The sequence below is a fragment of the Perna viridis genome, chromosome 8 (assembly GCF_037379345.1).
Source record: "Perna viridis isolate PV_CMFRI_1.1 ecotype Kerala chromosome 8, ASM3737934v1, whole genome shotgun sequence".
Classification (NCBI taxonomy): domain Eukaryota; kingdom Metazoa; phylum Mollusca; class Bivalvia; order Mytilida; family Mytilidae; genus Perna; species Perna viridis.
The window spans coordinates 40093503-40111778 of NC_142452.1; the positions used below are offsets into that span (position 1 = coordinate 40093503).

Consider the following 18276-nt stretch of genomic DNA (forward strand, 5'->3'; position numbering starts at 1 on the left):
AATTGATAAATGAAAATTTTGCATTCAAACCGTTTGGTCAAAAAACATCGAACAGAAAGTTGATGACGCTTATAAGTCTGAAATATAGAATCTCACTATAATTAAGGCATACCCACACAACATTTCTATCAAAACTGTAACGAAACAAGTGTGAACGGACAGACAACATGACCACGATATATCTCCAGCTTCAAACTAGAAGCATGGACCATGTGAACCGGTAGGGTAAGCTTCGTATATTTTCCAAGTACGTGCCGTGTGTACAATGTCCCTGTCTATGGCTTCTGATTTGACGGACTAGGTAGACGATAAGCTTTATCATATAGATAGCAGTAATTCACACTGTGAAGTAAATTCGGTAATTTTACTCTCGCACTTTCTCCCGCCAAAACTTGACAACACGAAAATCAATCCGCCGTTCACAAAAAATAAAATTCACATTGATAATAGCAATGAATAATGGAGGAAAATATACATAATAAATAGTATAATCAATTGGTTATCGTAAATAACCAAAATATGATCACTCGTGCCAAGAGCGCACAAAGATTTTAACTCGTGCGCGGAACAAGCTAGCTATGCATACTCGTTAAATCTAGGCGTTCTTCGGCAATCGTGGTTATTCACTGTTTTCAAATTAATTATCCCATTATTACTTAACGGCAATGAAAGACTCCGCTGCATGAATCGGGACCTCTGACTAACTGAAGGGGGGGGTTCACGTGCTTTACTACCCTGTCGGGCCTCGGGACTTCAGACAGCATCTGCAATATATACAGTCGGGGATAATAAAGTAAACGGCGTTTTGTTATCATATTATAACTTATCCGTATTTGTTATGAGGGATGGCACTTATAAATTCTGAAAAGGTGCGTACAATTATGCAACAGGTACTTTCACAGTTTTGAATATTTAGTTAAAGTATAAAGTTGGCGTCGCACAAAATACGGTCCATTCAAAGGAAATAGAGAAACTTTTTTTTAAAAAATTGCATTTCTCACACATCGTAGTTAAATCAATTATATATCAAACAGTCCAGTTGAATCGCAGGCTTACTCGTATTGGTATAAACACTAAAGTCATAAAAGTAGGTATCGTAATATTTCAGTACATATATAATTGAGTAGCATGCTATGCTGGCCAATCTTTTAAGGCATGATCCATGGCTCCTGATTTAGCTAGTTGATGGAATCCGAAATCATCATCCTTCTCCAATAACCTTGTAAAAATCTGGAAAGTTATAAATGTAATGATGAAAAAAAAAAGAAAAGATGTTGTGAAACGCAACAAATGAAACCACCTATAACTAAAATTTAAAAAAAACGTTAATGCCTTCAGAGTTCAAAACTACTCCAGCAGTGCTAGAGGTTGTCTGGCAAGCTATTTTCTGACTTGGTTAGGGTATGGAGGAACGGAATTCTAACATAATACGTTGTAGAAGTAAGGTCAACACAGGACCTTCAACAAGTATAAACACACCTTTTAGCGAGCTCTACATGGAAGGCCCTCAGCCTTCCAAATGACCCTTAAAAATAATGAATAAATAAAAGTTATATGTTTTTATAACTGACTTGAAGCATAATGCATACATTGTACGAGTTGAAGCCAATGCTAGAATAATCAAGGGAACCAAGGTTATAGCGGTAATCAAAATTATGTAATCCAGGGACAAAGACCAGACATGGAAAACAGACATACATAACAAAAAACATAAAGTAACTAAAATCATACATACAAAGTAACAAAAGCAAATGAGCAACTCAGACTCCAGTAAAAACTAGGAGCATGGACCAGGTGCACCGGTAGGGTAAGCACCCTCTGCTTTTCTAGAAAATGTATATTAAGGTCTACAAAAAAGACATATAGTAGTATCTGGAAATTTCATCTTTTCTGCGTCAATTTATTTACTATATCATAGGTGGATCCAACGCCCACGCCCCCCCCCCCCGCCCCCCATAATGCTCGGCTCGAAGTTCAGTTGATTATATAGGGAAAAATAGAAATCAAATGAGCGCACTTCTTTAGGACTTACTGGATCACGACCTATATGTATACGTGAAAAGGCATACGCGCATGATTCCGTGCTTAAGTCTATACCTTCTTTTCGCTGTTCAGAACATACACCTGTACTTCTCCCACTTCTATCTCAAATTCCTGAGTAGCGCCATAGTTTTCCACAGTGTGTTTTCCAACAGGAATGTTCTTGAAACCTCGGAATCCTCCCTGTATCTCAATCTTTTTCCCGTCACAAGTGATGAAGTCTTTCCATAAATCCCTGAGAACAATCCACCCTAGTTTTAAAAAAAAGGCCAATTCTTAAATTATTTAAAAAGAGTAATTGTACAAAACTCAGTAGCTTCAGTTCATGAGTTATATGCACGAAATCGCCCCCCCCCCCCGACAACATGTACTTAAGTGTTAACGTTTTTTTTTTGCGTTTTACTACTCATGTGTCGTTATCCACGACCATACAAGCGTTTATTTTCATATGACCGCAAATGTTTTCTTGATCATCTAGTGGTAGTACCCTCTCATCGTCGTCCTTGTTGTTGGCGTCCGTTAACTTCCGTTTACAAGCATGTATTTACGCAATAACTGAATAGCAAAACTTTTTGAAATTCAACACATCTTTCCTAGGGACATGACGGAGGGTCCGTAAAGTTTTTTTTTTCGAGATTTTTGCACCCCCCAAACTTGAAAAAGGGGGTTAAAAGAGGGAAAGGCGTGAAACCATTAAAATTGATAGAAAAAGTTTAACGTTGACCCGATTTTGAGAATTCAGGTGTCAATGTGTTTGTTTTGAAATTTATTAATTTGTTTTAATTTGTTTACAGGGTAAACTTGTCTTTACACATTTTGGAGTTAAAGGGGTTCGAAAATTGGCCACGCCCAAAAATCTAAACTTTTAAGCTCACCTAGCCCTTTCGGTGAGGTAAATATTGTCTTCACTTTGCGTCTGTCGTCGTCATCGACGTCAACATCTGTAAACTTTTCTTTCTCTGATACTACTAGACCGATTTTAATGAAAGTTGACATGAACGTTTATTTGGGTTTCCTGCACAAAAAGCATGTTTTGAATTTTGATCCGTTGAAAGTATGGCCGCCGCGTCTATTTATAGAACATAAGGGTAAAACCTCTCAATTCAAGATGTATCCCTAAAAATATGAGGGTTAAAAAAAGAATGAGAGTGGCCCTCCTTCTTCGGCTTGAAGAGTTCTACAGAGTCTGCATTTGGTCGAATTTGTATGACGAGTCCTTGTTAAAATTCGAGTTATTGTCCTTGCACGCAAAAACTGGCATTTTATGCAGTTTTAGCCTATATCTAGAAAACCATAATAGAAAGAAAAAAAAATATAATTGACGAAGTGATCCGTATATAAGGGCCTACAAAAGTATCCGTAGGGTCGAAGTTGTAGGACGACTCCTTGTTAGAGTCATTGCCCTTGAAAGATAAAAAATGAACAAGGTGAGAAATTCTGTCTCCAGGGGCGTCTGGTTTATTTCTGGTCCGATTTTAAAAAATTGTTTCATTGAATTTCTTTCATATGAAAATCCCTGTCTGCATTTTACGATCAGATTTCAGATAAATTTTACGGTTTATCCGAAAGGGACCGCGCCCTAAAATCAACTTTTGAAAAATGGTCCGACTTTGAATTTTTTTATATGATTCTTTTTTTATTTTTTTTTTTTATCAGATTTACATCTTTTACGTTTTTTCATAAAGTTTTTAAGTTACAGGGATCGAAGGCTAAGGTGTTTGATTAGCACCCTTAAAGCAGAACTTTCTTGACCTTTCACTGAATTTCAAATGTTGTGCTATATATTTCCAATTAACCAGTTGTGTTCCTAATAAACTGTAAGTCCTCACGTTTAAGTGCATTTCAATAGCTAATTTGTGTCCCAACTTGCCTCAAGTGAACCTAGTTCAAAATGCTGTGTTCGTATCATGCTGCGCTCGGCGAATTTCTTTTTATAGTTTATGGCCAAGGTTGACCAAACATGGAAAACAGACATACACAACAGAGAATATTAAGTCACTAAATTAATACATACAAAGTAACAAAAGCAAAATTAATGAGGAAACTAGGACTCCACTAAAAAATGTGAGGATGGAACAGGTGCACCGGTAGGGTAAGCGTCCTCTGCTTTTCAAGAAACATCCGCCGAGTTGCTCATAAAAAGTCAAGTACGGGGTAGACGAAATAGGATTGGAAAACTAAAAATTATTAAGCAACGTATTTTCGTACAATTTTTTGGATTTTTTTAGTACTGGTATCTGACTCGTAAACTCAAGCCCCAGTGGAAAAAAAACTATCTTCCTATTTGGGAATCACTGCAGAATGGGTTATAAATCGCCCTTAATAAACTGAGATAATTACTATAAGGTAATACAACATTCATTTGTGGTTATTTTGTGTTATTTTAACTGACATACTTTTGGCCTTTTTATTTCAGGATCATGAACAAGGGAAAATAGCCACATTTAAAAGATTAAAGGAAACAATTACAAATACAATACAAATAAAACGAAGAAAAATAAAGAGTGAGGCCCAAATTTGCGACTTTACGGCCTTTGTCAAGGGTAAACAATTTCCTTTTTATTTCAGTTCCATGAAAATCGACCAGGAATGCAAGTATCAGCTAGAGCTTTAAAGAGGTAAAAAAGCAGCTGAATGAATGCCACACCCTGCCACCCTAGCTACGACGCTGTTTACGGCTTTTGTGTGTTTCAACTGTTGTCTGTACTTAAATTTGTATCTTGACGATTGTCACCACACGTTCAGTGATCATATCGTATACGGTAAAGAGGAATTATAACAGTTAACATTCTTTGTACTTTCGTCATTAAATAAAGTTAACTAAAATTATGACTTCTCATATCTCTTTTATCTCACATAAACTTGTAAGCCTGCCTTACCCGACATATTTCTTCCTTTCTCCGGTCGTGAACACTGTCATGTAGAAACTTTTCAATGTTTACAATAGAAACGTAATTATATTGACCGTGATTATCCCGGGTTATATTTACATTTAAAACCCGGTATGTTTGTTATATGAATTAGATTTTTTTGTTTTTCATTCTTGCTTCACATGGAGCAAGTCTTTAAATGTTTTCTGGTTCATTGCCTTCAACCTAATCGCGGTCTATATATTTAATTATCAGTGGCGCATCCATAGAAAAAAGGGGTCAATGAAAAAAGGAGACTCTAGGAATAAACCTTTTTTCGACAAAAGGGGGGTTCCGACCGCTCCCCAACCCCGCCCCCAGAAAAAACATAAAAATTAGCTTCTTGTCCGACTGTTACCGTGGGTTACCAGGGGCGTAGCTGCCTATACGCAAATACGCACTTGCGCACTTTCGGAAAAAGTAACAAAATTAAAAACACAGATTTTGAAGATAAAATAAAGGTTTTATGCAATGACTCACTGGGGACCTTGAGCGACCCCCCCCCCAAGACCCCTCTCCGTTATTTTGCGTACAAATAAAACAGGCCTAGCTACGCCCCTGGTTACAATAACTATCAAATGGAAACTGAACCTAACGGTTATTTTACTGTTGAGGTTGGACATAGGACAAACTAAATCTAAACTTGGCCATATAAAAATAAATTATATTTCAACTATATTTAGCATTATATTATTGTTGTTATGAAAACGGACATATAAAAATGTTGTCTGACAGGAATATCAGAAAGTCTGGACAGGAATTGATATTATTTAATTTATTTTCCATCATGCAATTAAATATGTTTATACAACAGGCGCGGTTTCATAGGGGCGAATCTGGCGTACGCATTTCGCCTAAATTTGGAAAAACGCATTTTTTGCATGAAATCTTGATTTTTCACAAATTCATCCTCTCTCCAAAAATATTTTTTAAATTTTAACTTGCGTCGCTCGGCCTTTAATTCTATCTACACCCTTAACCTGATATCCTAGACCAGCCCCTGTAACCCTTCAGAAGGGTGTAAGATTTGAGAAATACATGCACGTATACCTAATTTATTAAAACATCGGGTATGTTTGATGATAATTGTTTTCTTAACTTAAAATATTTTTTGTATGTGACTCCTCTCTCAAATCATCTGTAGCACCTTCCAAATCTTCATCGGACTTTTTTTCTTGCTTAAAACATGCCTATTGTAATAATACAGTCTTAATTAATTTCATTGTCGTTATTTTTCATTCGTGTTTTGGTTTTGGTGAACAAGAAAAGGAGGTTAAGGCAAAGACCATTTTTATACTGAGGGGTGGGATGGTATTATTTTGAAAAAAATAAAATTATTCCAAATGTGAACATTTTTTTCCCAATTTTCTAACTCAACATAAAATCCCAGGCCCCTGCAATTATCATTTTTAAGTTTTTTTTATAATAAAGTGACGCTTGTAGTTCTAATTAAATTCAAAAGTACGCCATACGCCTTTTCGTTCTGATTTTGTTATCTTTACCTATTATTCATGCAAATGAAACTAAAAACTCAATTAGCCTGGCCTATTTCTCATGAATGACTAGAGTTGTTCCCCTTACGATGACTTATTGCATTGGATTATGGGTAGTGACACACTTTCCCGAAAAGAAAGATGGCTCCCAAATAAAAGATGTGATGGGTCGCATAAAATGCATTAGTAAAACATGAAGTGTATATATGTTTGGAATACTTGTTATACTAGACGAAAAGGATTAAATATTCTTTTATTTGGACCCCAAATTATATTGTAAATATGTAGTGATCATTTTTTCATAGACCGGTAACTTATCGAAACTGTGAGTAACCCGGGATGCTTATGCCATCACCGGTTGAAAATCAGATGTTGATGTTGCTTATATTTTATATTTGTTTGGATTAATTTGGAATAACTTTGTACAAAATGAGTTGTGATGTTATGCCCACGATTTCGGAGGACGGGTCGAACGATGGAGAGTCCCAGGGGTCGGCAGATGATGCTAACTTCGAGCATCTTATGGTGAACATGTTGGATGAACGAGATAAATTGATGGAAAGTTTACGAGAAACGAAAGATACACTATCCCTCACACAGGCAAAACTTCAAGACGTTGAAAGGGAAAGAGATGCCCTTCAAAACCAACTAAATTCTACCACCCCTCAGGTAAAAAATTCCTGCCAAAGTCACGCCCATTTCATTTAAATATATTATTATGTAGAAAACTGACATCATCTTGTATAAGAATAGAATTAACCAGCCATTTTGTATATATTAACCCCAGTCACATGGAAAAGATTCATTCATTAAAAATCTATTTATTTAGATTAAATAAACATGTTTTGTTTTGCATAACAGTTTAACTTTTTTTTCAAATGTCAATAAAATATCACAGCTCTGCACTATAACTTGTTGCAGATAGTACATATTTATTTAAAATCAATTATATCTGTAATAAATTATATTTGATATGATTTTTAAAACATAATTTACAGGTTAAAGGAATAGAAACATGTCTTTTACTAAAATATTTTATGTTTTTCTTTGATCATGATAACACAAAGGGCTTTATTAACTAACAAGATTAATTATCAAGCACCTGTTATCACTTACAAGTTAATCTCTTTTATCCTTTAATTTCACACCTTGGGGGTACAAATGTATATAGGTAATAGTTAATTGACAGTCCACTGTTTATTAGTAAAGGTGTGACAATATTAATATTTGTTTTACTAAAGAAATCCTGTATTTTTCAAGTACAGAAACTTTAAGATTAACAATACAAATACAGTAAAACCTCTCTAAAAGGAACTTTGAATAAATGACAACCTGTCTAAAATAAAATTTCAAATAATTGAAAACCTGTTTAAATAAGATACTTTTTTATATAATTTTGAGGTATTTTTGACTTAGGTAAACTGTACACCTGTCTAAACCAAACACATCATTCAGTTCCAAATGGGTTTGGTTTAGACCGGTTTCACTGTATTTTTTTAACATGCACATAAATAAAACAGTTTGCAGGTCCTATGATGATCTACATGTTTTTTTGTAGCACATCTACATTATTTATTAAATAAATGTTTGAAATTGAAGAATTCAAACTATAATATAACATAATATAACATTAATACATGTACATGTATTAAAAATCCTATGTCCTTTGTGCAGTTGAAAATTATTTCTTGTAGATTTTTTTTTATTTTGGATTTACTTTTGCTGCTCTCACATATACAAATGTTTACATATTCTTAAATTTTGTTTCCTTGCTCCATTGCTTTATATATTCATGGTCTTTAAAATTCCTCTTCATCTCAACTACACAGTCTGTACATTTGTGTATAAGTTTATATACAAAAAGAACATGTACATGTACATTGTACATTGAATATTGTAGATCCTTTAGAGATTTACAAACTTTAGGAAATGAAATAATGTCGGTCATCTTGAATGTTCATTTGATTAAACATGCGTCATTCCTATAAACATGTTAAAAAAAAGATACATATAATGTACCTGTTACCAATTGGTAATGAGCATGTATAACATTCTCTTTAATTCTAGATAAGATTCAAAGCCTGTAAAAATGATAATATAAAATGTACATGTAAATGTATTTTCTACCATCTAAAGTAGAAAAACAGACGATTGAATTAAAGCGGCTTACAGTGATCATAAAGCCTCAACCAATAGAAAGATCAGATATCACGGATGCATTTGAATGACAGGGAGAAAATCATGTTTTGTTCAGGAAACTATCCCTATCAACACAGCTGCTCCTCTCAGAATAGATAAAACAGATTGCAGACTGATATAAAGGGATTCATTTTAATCAGGCTAAGGGCATAAGGTTCTTTTTTGATTTGGTGAGCCTACTGTTAAATGCAGATAGTGCAGGGCTATTAGATATGTACACTGTGTACTTGTGATAAAATTAATGTATATGTACATGAACAGAAATTGTACTGAGAAAAATGCAGATAGTGCAGAGCTATTAGATATGTACACTGTGTACTTGTGATAAAATTAATGTACATGTACATGTACAGGAATTGTACTGAGAAACTCAATAAATGAACTTTAAGTAGTGAAAACAAAGGTGAAATCATGTACAATTTGTACATATCTGAACAGTGAAACCTGTTTGAACAGAACTCCTTTTTTACTTTGAATTGCGTTAGGTCTAGACAAGTGCTCAGTTTACCCGATTTCAAAATGCATTTTAACTCAAACATGTACATTTGTACATGTACGGCAGTCTTTGCTGTATAAATTTCAGACAGCAAGCCCTTACTCTTAATCTAAAAAAAGTTTGATATTTGTTTAGGATACAGAGTTAGAAATAGTAGCCTGCCCGCCAGCCCTAGACTGGCTATTTTTGGCAGGGCAGGCTTATTATAGGAAAAATTTATAAAGCCATATAGTAGATATATTGAAAAATTGTATTTAGGACTGGCTAGAATTGGAGTGAGTTTCCTACCCTGGGATACATTGGCTTGGAAGCAGAATTTCTGCAAGCCTGTCACTAATTTTACCAGCATTGGCTGGTGGTCCAGGTCTTACTTTCAAAGACACTGTACATGTGTATAAAAGGGTTTTAAGAAGTGCCTGGTTTAGATAGGTTTTCAGACTTAGTGTTTGGTTTAGACAGGTTTTACTGTACATGTAATAAAAGTTACATTTTGTACATTTTTTTAGGGTTTGTGTTTGAATAAAATTGAACACATTTGTAGAAAAGATCATGTAATCTATGTTCTAGTAGAATGAAATTAAGAGATTACAGCTGATATGAGGGGATAGATTCTATGCATAATATCTGAGTTAAAAATATTGTCTTTCAAACAGATGTTCAGCTGCAGAGTCAATTGTTTATTTAAGATCATGTGCTGATGCTGTGATTTTGTGTTTCTTCTCTATGAGAGTCTATTTCTGCAATATTTTCACTAGTTCTGATACATATACATTGTAGGTGGAAAAAAATTATGAATAGATATCAGAATAACCAACAGAATCACATGACATGTAACAATTGCTGGAAAGTACTGTGATTGAACACTGACTTTCAATGTAGAAAAGAAATGTTATTACCATGAGGTCAAAAAAATAATATGTCTGTTTCCTGCTACCTCTAATGTACATTGTACCTACCCTAATTTTTAGTGCCTACCTAGACTTGCCACAAGTCTCTCTGTAATACATGTATATATTTTATCTGATTAAATATCATTACTATCAAATATTTATTCACTATCCAGCTGCTGTACTTTTTAGGAATAAGTGTGTCCATTTTCCTATCCCAGCAAAACTCAATACCAATGCCTTTTCAAATGAGTTGCATTTGTTTTAGGAATAAACATGTCCATATTCCTATCCCAGCAAAACTCAATACAGCAGTTGGATAGTGAATGAATGTTTGATAGTACATGTAATGATATTTAATCAAATAAAATATACATGTATATATTACAGAGAGACTTGTAGCATGTCTAGTGCCTACCCTGAACATTTTATGGTCATTTTTGCTCAAGCACTGTTAGAAGTCTAGATTGTTTACCCCTTAACTCAATGTAAAATGTTTCTGAAAAATAAAATTATTTCCCTACCTACATTTACATGTACATGTACAATATACAGTGTACCTACCCTTTTTTCTTGCTGGTGACAGGAAACAAGACTATTATTTTTTTGGCCTGAAATATTACTGACATGACTACCATTAATCATCTTATTTTCGCATATGATTTATTTTTGCAGATTTTGTGAGCAAGGAAAATTGCAAAAATTATTAATTTCTCTGAATAAGTCCCTCTATTTTTAAATATGGGAGTCACAAAAATATATACATGTACATGTAGCAGTGAGTAAAATTGATATTGTGTATGGTAAAATTAGTTGATGCAAATTTGAAAAAAATGAGGACTAGAAAATTACAATATTATACATGTACATGTAGGTCAGAATTTCAATAGCACAAATCTGTGAACAATATGCACAACTTCATTTTGCCAGACCACCCATAGCAATTTTTATTGAACTACAATGTACATCTACATATATAAATGTATGTAGTACATTGTAAATCCACTGTGTACATGTATGTAGTAAATTTTGTAAGTCTTCAGAGATTGCTTAGAGGCAAGGTTGTAATAGTCATCTAACAAATTGAAGATAAATTGATATCATTTTTATATGATTTTTTTTGCAGCAAGAGTTTGTTTCCTTGTCAAAAGAGGTCAATGTTTTAAGGGACCAGTTATTGGAAAGAGAAGAGGAGGTTGCTGAACTCAAAGCAGAAAGAAATAATACCAGGGTAGGTTAATACAATAATGTCTCCCCTAAGGCTTTTCTTAGGGAAATCTGTCACTCTTTTAAATCCTTGCTTGCTTTCTTCTATCATTCAATTATTGGCAGAAGTAAAATGTACATGTACAGTAACAGTACAAAACTGTATTTTGTACACTGTACAGGTCTGTATATTATGGTTTTGAGTGAGAACTCAAAATGTTTTCATACTGTGGTGTTTCTGGAGATAAATGAATGAAAATTGCAGTATAATACATGTTACATGTACATTGTTAAACTTGAAATTCAAAAATTGACTTTTATTAAACTTGCAATATTGAATTCATAAGTAAATTTTGTTTATAAAAATTGTGGAGTTCTGATTTTATGTACTGAAATTTTGAATTTGCAACAAGTTCTGATCCAAAAGTCAAACCATACTGAATATGTTAGAAAAGGTCAACTACATGTACATACAAATGTATGTGTAATTAAACAACAATTCAACAAAGAAAATCTGACACAAACTTTTATGAAAGTGCTCACTGTTTAAAATCATCAGTAAATTTGTTACATGTACATACATGTATACATGTACTTATTACTGTAATTACATGTACCTGTTCATGTTTTGTACGTGTATTTAAAAAAATACTGTTTATTAGAAATTTGTACCTATCCACACTTTGGAGTAGACCTCAGTGAGCATGTAAATCTATGTTTACATTTGACTGTAACAAATTACATGTACATTGTACATCGTAAATCAGTTGCTCATCATTAGTAAAATTTTCTTAAAATTTCTAGAACCTGAAAGATTATGGCAACTAAAATATTATTTATCTAAAAATTATCTGATAAGTAGTTAAAATATCGGAACAGAGATTTCTATTTCTGTGAAATACATGTACCAGCCCCTTATCATTATTTTCATAAAGTTTAATTTTCAACAAGAAACCATTTTGACAGGTGTTTATGGCAATTAACAGTGTTTATCTGTAAAATTTTCGTCTATTATCTATCACTAAATCCAAAATGAAATTGTTGCTTTTTTACTGGGAGACTTTGTATCTATATACCGAGTGTAAGGTAGGCTCTTATATCACCTTGAATGAATTGTAATGTGTCTTGTTAACAATATTTTCACTTGTTTGGGTTGTATCACAAAAATTTGAAATTTTCTGTTACAGGCGACAGATACAAATTTACATCTGCATGTACATTGCTTATAAATTGATATGTAATTTCATTATGGTGCATTATGCACATCACAAAATATCATCTGCATTATAGCATGTAAACTTTATATTACATGGTATCTAGGTGAAATCATGTAAGATTGAGAAAAAGATTATTTTTTTTGGTTTTTATCCAACTTATTTACTGATGCATTTTGCATTTTGTGGTTAAAGCAGTGTAATATTGGTACTGTATTTCTAATCGTGAAGACTTTGATAGTGAAACATTTATAAAGAAATTCTGATTTTAAAGGACCATCCTGGAAGATTTCATATGTAGGGAATTGGGTTTCCTAAAATATCTTTGGTTAACCTATTCATGCTTTAGTCTACAAGCATAGCATCTGAATATATTTTTCATTGTAGATGCGGAAAATCAGTTGATGTCTATGCTACACATGTACATACATGTATATAATCTGTTCTTGCCAAACATTGGATCCAGGGGTCGGAATTTACTTTCAAGATTTGAAGATGAGTCATCATGATGGGTTCTTGACATTTTTAAATTAATGACTAATTGCCCACTTGAGGAAAAAATAAAGTCCTCCAGAAAGTACCAATGAAAACATTTGAAGGTTCAAGATATACATGTAGGTAAATGAAATTTCAAAAGTCGTAGGGTAGAAATTTAAGGTCCATACCTTGGACCACCACTTGTTTGAACACTGGGGAATACCTGATTGGCAATAAACATTGATACTCAGGGTTCATGCTCCTGAGGTTACTCACTTCACCCTAAGACAACACCAAAAATGAAGTGGATTGCCCCCCTGTCATTTTCGGACAAAGCTCAAGATCAGGACTGTACTCCACCTTTTAGGATATATGTATGAATATAGAAGTTTTTAAAAATCTTTTTCAGTTATTGCTGGAGCATCTAGAATGTTTAGTGTCTAGGCATGAGAGATCTCTGAGGATGACAGTGGTAAAAAGACAAGCCTCATCTCCAGCAGGTGTTTCCAGTGAAGTAGAGGTGCTCAAAGCTCTAAAATCATTATTTGAACACCACAAGGCCTTGGATGAAAAGGTAAAGTTATTTTTTTTTGTTCGATTCCCACATGTATATTGTACATGTATATTCTTATTTCATGTATAAATGTAGAATACACACGTACATTATAAATGCAGATTACACATACAATATATTCATTACAAATATAGATTACACATATACATTATAATTATAGATTATACATATACATGTACATTATAAATGTAGATTACACATATACATCATAACCATATGTAGTGAACCCATCTACAGACTAAGTAGCAAAGTGTAAAAAGCAGTTATGTCCAACTTTGTACATGTGTATTTCTGTCTGAAGCGACAACATCCCTTTGGTCCTGTCGATATTTCTGTCTGAAGCGACAACATCCCTTTGGTCCTGTCGATATTTCTGTCTGAAGCGACAACATCCCTTTGGTCCTGTCGATATTTCTGTCTGAAGCGACAACATCCCTTTGGTCCTGTCGATATTTCTGTCTGAAGCGACAACATCCCTTTGGTCCTGTCGATATTTCTGTCTGAAGCGACAACATCCCTTTGGTCCTGTCGATATTTCTGTCTGAAGCGACAACATCCCTTTGGTCCTGTCGATATTTCATATATTTTAACTGCTCATGCAGCAAAAAATGTTGAAATTGAGTTTCAGACTTCCAAAAACTTTTTTGCTAAGTTGGTAAAAATGAAGATTGGCTGTTGAATTTCATATATTTATCTATAATTTAAAATTAACTTGGGATCAAGATAAACACATATGAAGTAATTAGTAATATATTTGAGGAATTGTTAAATATTAGATTTTTGATGAGAAAGAAAAAGCCAGGTTAATGTCATGTTAATTTGGTATTCCTACAATTCTGTGCTTGGGATGACACCAAAACTGTAAATAATAGCATTGCTGGAGTAATTTAATGACATTTAAACACACATGTACATTTCTTTGGCCTAATCGTGGTCTAACTCTAATGTAACTTTTAAAGCTCATGTAGTCGTGATCTAAAATTCTTCTCTTCAATTTCAGTCAAAAGGGGTAATGCTGAGTAAATATTTTGAGAATTCAAAATTTATTTCCCAATTTATTTTCCTTGATTTGAAATGCTTTAAGATTAAGGTGAGAAGGTTTATGTCTGACTGCAGGTCCCGTTTTTGTTTAGTTGTCCCCCAAAAATCCTTTTTGTTTTATTCACTTTTTTGCCTCATTTTATGTGATGTGGGAAAAGTGCTTGATTTTGATTGGTGATGGGACATTTATTCAAGTTTACATGTACATGTACAAATCTCCATACATGTACATGCAGAGTTAGAAGTATTGAGCCTGCCCTCCAGTCCGAGACTGGCTATTTTTTGACAGGGCAGGCTAATTTGAGCAAAAATCTATATAGCCATTTAGTAAATATATTGAATAATTGTATACAGGACTGGCTGGAATTTGAGTGAGTTTCCTACCCTTGTACATGGACATTTGCTGGTATATGTACTTTTATATATGAATTACACAAATGTCTCCGACATACAAAATGTGCATATAAGCCTACTGCATAGATTGCAATTTGTTCATACCCATGTTCATAATAGCCTACATACACATATACTACACATGTACATATACATGTACATGTGTAGGAACATTTCTTTTGAAATTCTTGTAGTTTTTTGTTCGATTGCTATGTTTATGCTGAATCATGTATCACAAAACTAGAATCATATCGGCTTGAATGACAGAAATACATTTAATCTTGGAGAAATTTCTATATTTACATTTTTTCTAAGCTAGGTTTTTATTATTTTTCTGCAATAACAAATTAGTAAGTTTCATATGTTCAGGTATATAATGCTAAAAAAATAAAATGTCTGTTTCCTGCTACCCTAGTTTTTTGTGCCTACCCTAAACATTTTACGGCTATTTTTGCTTAAGCATGGTTTAAGTCTAGATTGTTTCCCCGTTGCTGTACCTCAGTGAAAGTAAAATAATTTCCCTACATACCTACTGTACATTTTTCTTTCTGGTAGCAGGAAACTGGACTATTATTTCTTTTTTACCTAATTTGTAAATTTTTGTAAACATATCTTAAACTATTCATGTACCATTATTTTTACGCATTGTGTAGTTACAAATGGACCTCAGATGGTTTATTGCTAAGCAGATTCAAATGAATTTGTAGCTTCAAACATTTTCTCCTTGCTTAAGGCTTTTTACATGGTTATATATAAGACATAATATATAAAAACTAATGTCTTGTTTGATCTGCATTGTCAGTGTAGTTCGCTTCGAGAAGAATATTGTTATTCTTTTTACAAAATGGCTGAAAATTGTTGGATAAACTTGAAGATTTCCACAAGTTACTAAAACGCACTTGTTCTAAAGAGTAATCCAGGAACAAAGACCAGACATGGAGAATAGACACACACAACAAAGAACATGAAGTAACTGAAATAATACATACAAAGTAACAAAAGCAAATGAGTAACTTGGACTCCACTAAAAACTGGGAGCATAGACCAGGTGCACCGGTAATGTTGCAATGTAGAAGTTCTTTTCTCTGTACCTTTATATGTCCATAAATCACCTCTACCATGTGCACTGTCTGAATTTCATACAGATTCATATTTAAAACAATATGGGCCTGGATGGTACAAATTGAAATTGTGTTGCTTTGTTCATGTACATATAATGTACATGTAGCTTTCATGTGTATTAACAAAAAATTAGGGCATTTTTTCTTCAGAAGATGAAAAATGCAGTGTATTACATTAGAAGGAAATACCATAGTTACCAGGGTACTCAATTTTTACTTGTGCCACCTATGGTTGAAAACAATGTTAAATGGTTGTATATATGTATATTTGTACATGTATTGTATTTGTTAACTTGACCCTGTAGTAAAATTTTCCTGATTGTATCTTATATAGATTTCAGTGGAATCAGGTCTCACTAATGAGGTCTTACTACACCTGGTGTTTAATGATTCCATATATTTACATTGCTGGAGTATTGATTTATTGATCCCAGTTCCTTGTTTTATTAGTAAATTCAGTTATTGGTCATTGTGGACAATTTTAAGTGTGTCTTGACAGGAAAACAATTGGAGAGAATGTTGGTATAAAGTAACACTGGAGATTTCAGTTACCACATTGGAGCCTGGGAGTCCTAGGTTCAATAGTTTGTAGATGGGTTCTGAAGTCTTTCACTTAAGTCTCAGAAAATTGATAATTTGTGTTGGATGTTGATAATGGATTGCCTTTTAAATAGCCTCAGTATCTTAAGAGCTTATTCTTTCTCTTGGAAGTAATTGTTATTAAGAGTAGTTCTTGACTTTTCAGTGCTTTGGAGACAATACATCCTTAATGTCTTGCTGCATTCGGTTAAGGAATATCTGCTGAAAATATTCGATGCAAATTTTGAAAACTTGCTTTTTTGGCTTTGAAATAAAATTCTACTGTCTACATCAAACCCTGAATAACCAGAAGACCTGTTTCAGTGTATTTTTTTTAATTTCTGTATATGAAGTTGTGGTATGCAGTGTCCATTCTCTCTTGTAATTGTTTATAATCTGTTAAATTTATGAAAACTTATTTTCCAATGTTAAAACATGTAGTTCCAAGAACTTAAGGTCAACCAAATAAAGTTGAAATTAATAGAATATTAAATGCTCCTGTTCAGCATCTCTGTTAAAGGTCAAAGGTTAGAGAAATAAGTACTTTGAAACCTGTCTAAACAGAACCCTGAAAAATAAGAAACCTGTCTAAACCAGACACTGTTTAATGTTTCTAAGTTTTTTTAAAGACTATTTTAAATGTATTTTAAACCTTTGTAAAGCAACACCTGTTTTAACAAAACCAATATAAAAAATCCTAAAGGGTTTAGTTTAGGCATGGTTTCACTATACAAATGTACTATTTAGCCCTAGCCTTGAAAATAACTTCCAAGAGCAAGCCTAGACGATACCCTCATATTAATTTGAACTTTAAGTACTGAACATGTACATAAGGAATTCCCATCTGACTTTTTTTCCCAGGAAATACACTTTATATGGATATCTTTTTGTCATTGAGTTTCTAAGATAAGTAGAATAAAATTAACTAGCTAGCCAGAATCTTTTCTATCACAGTTTTACTTTGATCAATGTCATCTTGGGAGAAAATAGCGGATTTAACGATTTACAGGAACTTTTCGTTGGTGCTAATGGAAATGTATAGACACTAGGAATGAGTCATACCCCTGTCTCCGATAAAGTTGAATTCAACTTATTGATTTTTGGCGGGATAGTGCACCATGCTTCATACTGATGTATTCCAAATACCAAATTAGACATGTAGTAAGAAGGTCGAATAGAATGATTTATGATTAGGGAAAGAATATCGATAATCGTAAGACGATATTTAGAATACTATTGCACAATTTTATCCAATACATGCAAAGCTATGGTTTTGAAGGGAGGTTCAATATCATGTGTTGTCGTGGTAGTGTGGTATCTTTGGTAGGTTTTAATGTACGTAATCAGTACTATGAATGTGACGGGGGGTGTATGCATGCATGCTATATTCTTGCTGATTTATATCATAAGCAACTGCTTCGACTCGAAAGATGTCTAGCCAAGGGAGATAATTCTGTTGCTATTTGGTGCTAAGGCTATTTTCCATTATACATCATTGTGCATAATGTATTAAAAAATTGTTGAATTATTTTATTGTTGATGTTTACTTCAGACAATGTATGGTACTTGTGTACCTCAACTTTTTGAATGGCTCTACCACTGCCACAGTTTCATTCTCTGTCTGTCTGTCTGCCTACTTTAAAACAC

The 18276-nt window shown here is 33.5% G+C and overlaps 2 protein-coding genes across 14 annotated transcripts in view; one reads left to right on the plus strand and one right to left on the minus strand.

The window, feature by feature from the left end:
- Positions 1-954: 954 nt before the first annotated feature.
- LOC148610478 (uncharacterized) lies at positions 955-5049 on the minus strand. Of its 2 annotated transcripts, XM_088595524.1 has the most exons (4): positions 4920-5007; positions 2916-3055; positions 2098-2291; positions 955-1230 (listed from the first exon to the last, which is right to left on the minus strand). In XM_088595524.1, the coding sequence occupies exons 2-4, from the start codon at positions 3034-3036 to the stop codon at positions 1132-1134; spliced, it is 414 nt and encodes a 137-aa protein (XP_088451650.1). In that variant the 5' UTR covers positions 3037-3055; positions 4920-5007; the 3' UTR covers positions 955-1131. The 2 variants fall into 2 exon arrangements, with proteins under 2 accessions (XP_088451650.1, XP_088451651.1); XM_088595525.1 differs by lacking the exon at positions 2916-3055 and having other exon boundaries at positions 4920-5049.
- Positions 5050-6544: 1495 nt separating this feature from the next.
- LOC148610479 (liprin-alpha-1-like) overlaps positions 6545-18276 on the plus strand; it is a 53041-nt gene continuing 41309 nt past the window's right edge. For 8 of the 12 annotated variants that reach the window (XM_088595508.1, XM_088595509.1, XM_088595506.1 and 5 more), the window contains exons 1-3: positions 6545-7111; positions 11151-11255; positions 13331-13495. In XM_088595508.1, the coding sequence (XP_088451634.1) occupies positions 6872-7111; positions 11151-11255; positions 13331-13495 (510 nt within the window). In that variant the 5' untranslated portion in view covers positions 6545-6871. The remainder of the gene's footprint in view (positions 7112-11150; positions 11256-13330; positions 13496-18276) is intronic. The other 4 variants (XM_088595515.1, XM_088595510.1, XM_088595516.1 and 1 more) reach the window with 1 other exon arrangement.

What these genes read in the sequence shown, in the direction of transcription:
- LOC148610478 (XM_088595524.1), bottom strand. Translation starts at nt 3,036, where the DNA reads ATGTCAACTTTCATTAAAATCGGTCTAGTAGTATCAGAGAAAGAAAAG. An exon ending in TACCTCACCGAAAGGGCTAG is followed by an intron (nt 2,292 to 2,915) that starts GTGAGCTTAAAA and finishes TTTTAAAACTAG; the next exon opens with GGTGGATTGTTCTCAGGGAT. An exon ending in TTCTGAACAGCGAAAAGAAG is followed by an intron (nt 1,231 to 2,097) that starts GTATAGACTTAA and finishes ATAACTTTCCAG; the next exon opens with ATTTTTACAAGGTTATTGGA.